Source organism: Planococcus citri, chromosome 4, assembly GCF_950023065.1.
Source record: "Planococcus citri chromosome 4, ihPlaCitr1.1, whole genome shotgun sequence".
NCBI lineage: Eukaryota > Metazoa > Arthropoda > Insecta > Hemiptera > Pseudococcidae > Planococcus > Planococcus citri.
The window spans coordinates 35,467,355-35,477,327 of record NC_088680.1 but is presented as its reverse complement, the minus strand read 5'-3'; the positions used below and the strand labels follow the sequence as shown (position 1 = coordinate 35,477,327).

At 34.3% G+C, this 9,973-nt stretch overlaps 1 protein-coding gene and 1 long non-coding RNA gene across 2 annotated transcripts; one reads left to right on the top strand and one right to left on the bottom strand.

The window, feature by feature from the left end:
• The first annotated feature begins 435 nt into the window (after positions 1-435).
• LOC135844628 (uncharacterized) lies at positions 436-4,914 on the top strand. The gene is made up of 3 exons (XR_010558587.1): positions 436-749; positions 860-987; positions 3,388-4,914. It is a non-coding gene; the product is annotated as an uncharacterized LOC135844628 (long non-coding RNA).
• Positions 4,915-6,517: 1,603 nt separating this feature from the next.
• LOC135844921 (putative nuclease HARBI1) lies at positions 6,518-8,032 on the bottom strand. The gene is made up of 2 exons (XM_065363313.1): positions 7,720-8,032; positions 6,518-7,584 (listed from the first exon to the last, which is right to left on the bottom strand). The coding sequence occupies exons 1-2, from the start codon at positions 7,899-7,901 to the stop codon at positions 6,669-6,671; spliced, it is 1,098 nt and encodes a 365-aa protein (XP_065219385.1). The 5' UTR covers positions 7,902-8,032; the 3' UTR covers positions 6,518-6,668.
• Positions 8,033-9,973: the final 1,941 nt, after the last annotated feature.

Below are 9,973 nucleotides of genomic sequence, written 5' to 3'. Positions count from 1 at the left end.
ATTTTAGAATAATATTTTGAGGCCTTTGGCGAATTTTGACGCAACTCACCCGAAATGTTACTTTTACACTGTGAAACTAGTTCAAAAAATTTACTCGCTCAAAATTAAAAATGCAAGTTCTCCGGAAGGGGTGGTCCAAAAATTTTGAAACATCGAATGCGGCTCGGACTCGCGCAAATTTTTTGGGATGGTAACATTTTGAGTGAGTTTCGTCAAAATTGGAGAAAGTGCCAATTTCATTATCTCATCCTGAATGACGTAAGACTCGCTGCCACCGCCGTCTCTGCTGTATTGATGATCAAAATTTTATCTATAAATTGATAGTAGATAATGTAACTTATAACCTAGCGGATTGCGTAATAATTTTAATAGAGAAAATTTAGCACGCTTATCTGACTGCTTATCAAGTTTTCTGTTCCTATAGCGGATTGTCTAGTAGGTAAGTAATGCTTACAGGGAAACATTGAGCATACAGTCATATTTGAGTACAAGTTAAAAGTTTCCAAATCATTTTTCAATTACTTATCATCAAATTTTTCATAGATTAATTTTTGTTTTATTTATTTACCTGATTTAAATTTTTTTGATTACCTATATTACCAGATGTTCTTGATATCATTTGGATCCAACTTTTGTGAAGATGAAGTTGATATTTGCAACTAGTCTGGTTTTCATCAAATTATATTTTAATAATTGTAAAAGTACATTTACAGCAGCCGGCGAAAAACTCATTGAGAAACCATATTATGGTGAGTAAATTATCCTTAGCGAGCTTGAAATCGATTCTAAAATAAAAACAAAGCTCTCTCTAACTATTGGTATAAACCTACTAATGGGAATAAAATATCATACGTCATAGATTCAAAGGAATTATTATCAAACTCAGAACAGGAAATCGTAAATGCTTTACCAGACGATAAAAAGACGAAAGCAAAAAATTGGTTCATCAAAAATGCGGAGGAGAAGCGGGAGCTTCAGAAAAAGATTGTAAGTATAATCAGAAAAATATGTACCTACCTATTACTTAAAATGCGCAATCTGGGCTAAAAATCCATTTACAATTAGATTGTTCAAGCTTTCCATGCTTGAGGATTATGCACTCATTCAATTTACGCTTTCGTTCTACATTTTAACAACTCGACTTATAAATTTTCAAAAAAGTAGAGGAACTACGAAAAAAATAGTCGTGCAAAAGAATAACAAAAAAAAAAAAATCGATTTATTTTTTGAAATGCAGTCACTCGGGGGGGGGGGGGATCTGGTACAGCGGATTCGGAGTAATAATTTTCGGGGTGGGTCATTCCATATCAATTCGACCAACGTTTTTGAGTCATGTCTTTCGATTTCACTCATATTTTTTTTTACAATATCTACCAACCCATACCCAGTAAGTAAAAAACCCGCAATCAGTTTGGTCCCAGCCGTCTCAGAAGGTGGGTGGGAGGCTTCCATTATTTTCACATTTTTAAGCATTTTGAAATTTTCAAAATTCGAAAGTTGAACTTTGAAATTGAAAGTTCAAATTTCAAAATGGCGCTGTAAGATTTAAAATTCTGAAAAAATTTCCATAAACTTTTGATGCTTTTTCGAAATATTCTAGTTTCAAGATGGGATCTCTTGATAGTGGGGGAGCACTCCTACCCCCAATTTTGGGCAAAACTTTCAAAAAAAAACTGGGGCATGTAATATATCGAATTATATGTTTTTGGTAACGCTGAACACGAATATGACGTTAGATTTTCGATTGGACCTTATCCATGGCTCCCAGCACCTTCCCAAATGGGGTAAAAGTTCAAAAAAGTGTTTTGTTCGTGCGACACATGAAATATGTAGTATGTTTTCGATATCGCTGAACACGAATATAGCCTTAGTTTTTCAAATTGACCTCACCCATGACCCCCCCAGAACCCCCCCCCCCCCCATTGGTAAAAGTCTAAAAAATCTGTTGGAGACCGTGGATGGAATCCAATCAAAAATCTGACGTGATATTCGAGTTCAGCGTCACCAAAAACATTGTATTATTCCATGAGTCGCACGAAAAAAACCATAACATTTTGAACTTTTACCCCATTTGGGGAGGTGCTGGGGGCCGTGGATGGGGTCCAATCGAAAATCTAACGTCATATTCGTGTTCAGCGTTACCAAAAACATACAATTCGATGTATCACATGCCCCAGATTTTTTTTTGAAAGTTTTGCCCAAAATTGGGGGTGGGAGTGCTTCCCTTCTATCAAGAGATCTCATCTTGAAACTTGAATATTTTGAAAAAGCATCAAAAGTTACATCTATGGAAATTTTTTCAGAATTTTAAATGGTAGCTCCCACTTACAGCGCCATTTTGAAATTTGAACTTTCAATTTCAAATTTCAACTTTCGAATTTTGAAAATTTCAAAATGCTTAAAAAGTTCAAAATTCAATACCCTTTCGAACTGTGGAATCAGTTTTGATCAAAGTATCATAGTTTTGGAGGAATGCGCTGCTGAAGTTGAGTACCTCGAGACAATGTGAAAATAATGGAAGCCCCCCCCACCCACCCACCCCCGGAGGGGGCTGGGACCAAACTGATTGCGGGTTTCTTACTTACTGGGTGGGTAGACATTGTAAAAAAAATTTGAGCGAAATCGAAAGACATGACTTTCAAAATCGCATTTTTTTGGTGACCCGGGTAGGTATAAGATTTAGGGTCCTGATTTTCTGATATCCACCACACTACATCGACTTCTGAAAAGTTTTGTCATCAACTATAGTCTGCAGATATCACTTCCAATTACATCAACAAAAATAAATCAATAGTCCATAAGATACGATGGAACTTTTAAAAAAATTTTGAAAACCTCAAAAAAACTGAGATTCTGACAATTTTGTGGAAATGTAGGTATTACTCGAAAACTGGTTATTTTCAAGCTGATTAAGATTTACCTACTTGATGTTTTTACATCAAATGGTTGAGTCAATAGTATCGGAATTTTCATGAAGTAATTTGAAGTGACCCTAATCGACTCATCTCTTTGATGGTAACAGATTCGGTAAAATGTACAGTATAAGTTGAGCCGTTGTAGTCTGTAACAGTCTAATCCACGTGCTAACTGAATTGCCCCTTCTTTCATTCATGCTACTGATCAAACTACATTTTATTGGCATAATATGCAATTGTGCATCTGTTCAATCATCATCAAGTTCCATACAAAAACGTTTGAGAAATCAAGTCTTCACTAATTTGAAGCCTAATAAAGAAGTGAAACACCTCATGCTCTGCACATTGCTAGTGGTTCAACGCTCCTGAACAGAACTGTTTTGAGAGGCTCCAGGATCAGAATCTCTCCGATGCCATGAATATTATTCATTTTATGACCTAAGTAAATAATTTACCTATCTTGTATCCACAGGGTTATCATTCCGTTCAATGCGCCAGCCAGGTTGCAAACGGAATTCTGGAATACTTCTTCAAATCACCACCATATGCTGAGGGCGCCTTCAGAGGGATTTTCTTTGTCCCATTATTTGAGGAAGATAAATGCAGTCATAAGACCCTGCCTGCCCCGTACGACAAAAAATTTGACGAATTAGACGGGCAGGTAGGGAAAGGCGGCCGTTTTACCCGTAGAGGTGTTACCAAGGTTTTTCGCCAGTGGTACCGCGCACTTTCCAGAAATATTTTTCCGGTTTTAGAATGCATCAATGAGAAACTTCATAACTACCATAAGAATAATCCCGATTTATGTGACAGGGATTTTTCTACATTACTTCTCAATTTTTCTGCCTCAGTCGCTGTATCACACGGGGTATTTAATTATATGCAATACGAATTTTTGAGGCTAATTAAAAATTCGAATTATGTATCTGATGGATCAGATAATGAATTCGTAAACTACTTACTCAATTGCTGGCAGCATTATAATTTAAGCGTTCAAGATATAACTTTCCTTAATATTTTATTAAGTTGCCGATCTTCCAGAAAATCCACATTATAAGCAGTTAAAATATGTGGAAGTCAAACATTTCAAACATAATGATGATCTTGTGGCAATACCACTATTAGACAAATGCATGACACAGCTATTTCCTTCTACTTCATTTGATGACACTTACATCGGCAGAACCACGTCAAAATCTGATCAATAATAAAATTGTCATTATTATCTTCTATCTTCTTCTATTATTACCTATAAAGAAAAAAGGATTTTTGTCGAGCGGAATTTTTAAAATAATTTTTTGCCCATTCCTCTCATAGGATCTGCACCCTCCAATTCAGACATTTCAAATTGAAAAAATTCAGTCAATTTGAACAAAAAAAATTGAAAATTTCAAAAAATAAAAAAGTTGAAATAAGTAAATTACAACTCTTCAATTTAAAAAATTTCAAATTGGAAAAATTTAAGAAATCCCAAAAAAAAGTTTCAAAGTTGAAAATATATTCCAACACTGAAAATACATATTATTTTTCTAAATCCAAACATACTAAGAAGTTGAGAAAATTTAAAAAACAAAGTGAACGAGTTGAAAGTTGTATATGTATCATAAGCTCGAAAAGGTCTATGATCAATCGATGCAATTTTTTAAATAGTTCTTTTGCCTACATCTTTCATAGGATCTGTATAATTAGAAAATTCCAAGTTAAAAAATTCATTAATTTTTTTCAAAAAGTTAAAAACTAAAAAAATTTAAAACCCTGAATTTTTTTTAAAATGCACTAAAAGTGGCATTGAAGGCTAAAAAAGCTCAGTAGTCGAATGATCGGAGGTTGAAAGTTTGAATCATGTGAAGTAAAACATTATTTTCTGTTATCTGTTATATTTATTGAAAGTTGAAATAAAGCGGAGCTTCTTATTTGAAGGTTCAGAAAGTTATAATGAATTATTCTAATTTTAAATTCAAATTCTGCAAACTGAAAAATTAATATTTTTTGCTGATTTTTATTACTATGTACTTAATAGTCGGAATAAAATGTAGTTTTTTATTTGAAAGTTCAAAATATTTTTAATTTGCATTCGGCGAACTAAATAATTATTTTTGTTGATTTTATTAAAAGTGGGAATACAGCGCAGTTTTTATTCAAAAGTTCGAAAAGTTGCACGTTAGCTCAAAAAGCTCTACATATTATTCCAATTTATAAAAACGTTTTGTCAAAGTTTCCCTAGATATTTTTGGGTTGGTAATTTTTGAAAGTTCAAAAGTTGTGCTACAAACTCAAAAAGTTTATTGATGGATTACTCCAATTCTTAAAAATATCTTGATGAAGTTTTCCTATAATACGAGTTTCTTGGGTTGGCAATTTTTTTCAAGAAGGTAACTACATAAAATTTAGCAGTTATGCCTTAGGGGACTATGTGCAATTTTTCAGACAACAAGTTTAAAAATTTGCAAAAAGCTGAACACTTCAAGACGTGAATGTCATGAATTACCGGTAAAAGTCAAAAAAATGGTTTCATTCGTGTGACACATGAAATAGTATGTTTTCGATATCGCTGAACATGAATAATTGAATATAGCCTTAGTTTTTCAAATTGACCTCACCCATGCCCCCCCCCCCAGATTGATAAAAGTCCAAAAAATTGGTTGGGGCCGTGGATGAGGTCCAATCAAAAATCTTACGTCATATTCGTGTTCAGCGTCACCAAAAACATACTATTTCATGTGTCGCACAGACAAAACACTTTTTTGAACCTTTACCCCATTTGGGGAGGTGCTGGGAGCCGTGGATGGGGTCCAATCAAAAATATGACGTCATATTCGTATTCAGCGTCATTAAAAACATACAATTCGATATATCACATGCCCCAGATTTTTTTTTAATGTTTTGCCCAAATTTGAGGGAGAGGGTGCTCCCCCTCCATTAAAAGATCCCATCTCGAAAATTGAATACTTCAAAAATGCATCAAAAGGTACATCAATGGAAAATTTTTCAGAATTATGTCGGGTCCCACTCACAGCGCCATTTTGAAATTTGAACTTTCAATTTCAAAGTTCAACTTTCAATTTTTGAAAATTTCAAAATGCTTAAGAAGTTCAAAATGGAATGCCCTTTCCAACTGTGAAATCAGTTTAGATCAAAGTATCATAGCTTTGGAGGAATGCGCTGCTGAAGTTGAGTACCTCGAGACAATGTGAAAATAATGGAAGCCCCCCCCCACCCGTCCCTGAAGGAGCTGTGACCAAACTGATTGCGGAGATATTGTAAAAAAAAAATTGAGCGAAATCGAAAGACATGATTTTCAAAATCGCATTTTTCGGTCGAATTGACATGGAATGACCCAGGGGCATAGAATTACTTTCAGTAAAATAATTCACGACCGCTAACTTTTTGAGTTATGTACTTCCAATTGATGAGCTTCTGTTACCCAAAATTCTGAGGGATTCGCTAGACATCCACTTTAAATTCACGAGTGCACAGAAAAGGGAAACCAACAGCTTTATTAAAACCAAAATCTTCTTTGTTGAGTATAATATGTACCGTTAGGTAGACTCATGTTCATTACTACACACTGATAAGTGATTCAAAACAGTATAATAAAAATATTATGGATTTATTGTAAGTATTTTTTAGAAAAAAATATTTTAAAAAAGGTCCATAATTTAAAATAAAAACTAACTCAATGCTTAGAATTACCTAAATTAAATTTGGAGCATGAATTCACTTACAACGCTCTCACATCTTTACAACTCATTTTTATACATCACTTTCAGCATCGCCTCCCTCATCAATACCTAAACTTTCAAAATACTTCACATACGAATTCCTCTTTTCAACCGGAGCACCCAACGCAGGATCAACAGAATTACTAGCCAAATTACCGGTTCCAAATTGACCTAATCCGATATACTGTTCATCGCTTTGACTAACACTAGGAACATCATCACCGAAATTCTTGGCAATATTGTACAAAACAGCAGTACCGACAACGATGGCATCTACGTAGCTGTAATTCAAACGAATACCTATCGCTAATATAGGAAATCTGCGTTTCCATTCTTCGTGACACCTTCGAGCAGCATTACGAGTTTGAAGATGCGCTTCGTTGTATTTTTTCTGACCTTCTGTAGTTGGATTGGCGAACGGTGTCATTAGATAGCTTTTCGAAGCATACACACTATCGCCGACTAATACCGCATCTTTGAATTCATTACTTTCGAATCTAGTGCGAATACTACTATTTTCAAATATAGTGTTATCGTGTGCGCTACCAGGCCATCGACAAACAATATTCGTAATTTTGAGATTAGCGTCGCAAATAGTTTGTACGTTGAACGAGAAGTATCCTTTACGATTGCGAAAATTTTCAGCTCGATTTCTACCATCGGGAGATTCGATTTTCATATGCGTACAATCCAGAGCACCGATACATTTGGGAAACTTGGCGATATTGTAAAATTGCTGTTGTACTTCGGTAATTTCTTCAGTTGTTTCGGGAAATAAGATGAAAGTTGGTCGTAGTGATGCCAAGTGATAAGATACCAACGCGATGATTTTTCTGGCCGTTGATCTATCTACGCCAAAGAGATCGCCGCTGTTGGATGGAAATGAACCGGTGGCGTAGAATCGTAATGTTAATAAGAGTCGTTCTGCAGGCGATAAAACAGTGCTTCTGGAATGAAATAATATTGAGCGCATTAGTTCAACTTCGCACAGAAACAAACGAATTTCTAAAGATGAACTGCTGCTGCTTTATTCTACGGTTTTAAATTTAAACTACTCAGTATTATCCAATGATCACGTTTACCTGTTCGGTGGAGAAGCTATTTGTTCTTCGATTAAATCCAGTACAAATTTTGCAGATTTCTTGGAGATTCGAAAGCGATCGAGGAAATCTTGATCACTATAAGTATCAAAGTAATCTGTACGTTTTTGAATTTCTCTCGGTTTACACAAAGCCAATATTGTCAGCAAGCTTAAGAACGGCATTTTGAAATCGGATTTGATTACTATTTCACTGATTTATGCAAGGAATAGTTCTGAATGATATTTTTCAAACTTTGATTCTTTTTCAATTTCCAATATTCAATCTTTTTTATCAGCATTGCTGTTATCATAATATACAATCACTAACACGCTTCAACAGTGATTTATCTGAACTAAAATAAACCAGTAGCTGAATCTCATTATGGTGCGCAGGCGCAGAAATCGAATCGATGATCGTTGATCCTCGTTTCATAGTTAAAACAAGGTTGAAAGAAAGTTAACCCCTAGTTAAACCAGGTTCAGCTCTAGTTCAGCTAAACCCAAACCCTAATTGAAGATGACCTCAAAAGAAAATTGTCAATAAATTTCCAAATTGAAATTTAGAAATTCAAACGTAGGTATTACGGAAGGTCCCGTCCAACAGGCCAAGTACAAATTGGTGATAAAAATAAAATAGGTACCTACCTATCATTGAATTCTTGTAAAATTTAATTCCTTTTCCTCGTGAAGGAAGATGAATTAAATGCCCAAAAACATAACATTTCATTCCCATTTTTAGACAACACTCCTCAAAAGAAAAATGACTAATCACTGAATCAGACGATGAAATAGGAATGAAATGAGGGAAAAGAGTCGTAAGGATTTTCAATTGAGGAAAATTTCAAGTTCAACCTGGAATTTGATGCTTGAAAATTATTACAAGTCTGATGAAATTACGAGTAAGCTGGACTGATTTACTATACATTTATTTTAATGCTGAAATTTTGGAAACGTTAAGCTCAAATGTTGAATAGGTAAAAGTTCAGATTTTTTTTTGTTGAAAATTCGGTCAAGTATAATAACCTGTACCTGCACCTTTGATTTTTACCAAATATAAAAAACTGAAACACCAAAATCTCTCTTGCAAAAAAATTTTCATTATGAAAAACTCTACCAAAATAAAACTGGACCTGCATCAGAAATCGAATGTGGCTGGAATTTTGAGACACCGTGTGTTTTAAATTTTCACAGTCAAACAAGTGGGAAAGGTACCAGCACAATAGGGTACTAGTGCCCCTCAAATGTGATTTTTAGGCTGATTTAGCAAAAAAAAAAAAAAAAAAAAAAAAAAAACTTGACAAGTGTTAAAAGACTAGGGAGGCGTTATCGTTACTGAGTGGAGGCCCAAAAAATCCATACCTATCCCTAGCATAATAAGCTCATCCCATGCACATTGAACCATGTAAAAATTTAAGTTATAGTACAAGTACAAGAGAGTGTAGTCCAACTTTAATGTCGTTCCCTCTCCAATTTCGAATAAAAATGAACTACGAGGGTAGAATAGGTAATTCAAAAGTGGCCTTGCGGCTTGCGACCACTCAAAGAGAGTTAAAATTTTGTATTAATTTCAAATATTCAAACAAAAATGTGTTTTGAACACTTTGAAAAATTTTGAGCTCAAAACTGGGTGACGATTTTTGGGAATTTAAAGAAAAAATTCCATCCATCTACCAAAACTGGATAAAATTTCGTGGAATATTCGAATATTTCGACAAACATCTTTTTTAGAACACTTCTAAACAATTTTTAGCCATAAATTGGGTCAAGATTTTCGGGAATTTCATAAACAGTTCCACGTGACCTATCAAAATGGGTTACAATTTCGCAATAAATTCAAATATTTCAACAAAAATGATTTTAGTGCAAATTTGAAGAAATTTTGGCTCAAAAATTGAAATAAGATTTTCAGATTTTTTTGTACACTCTGTCATGGGACCAATCAAAATGGATTAAAATTTCACGATCAATGCAAATATTTCGACGAAAATTATTTCTGAGTAATTTTGAAGAATTGTGAGCCCTTTTCAGATTTCTGAAAACTTTTTTTGTTCAACTTGAAATATACTTAGGTTGAAATTACCCATTAAAAATCTATATCAAAGCTTGTTTTTAGGATTTTTGAAAAATAGCAGCCTTAAAATTTTGCTGCTGATAAGAAACTATAACGACTCTGACAATTGTCTCATTTTGGGCTCAAAATTCATCGAAAGTGCTCGAAAACGTTGAGATATAAATTCCTGATTTTTTTTTCACGA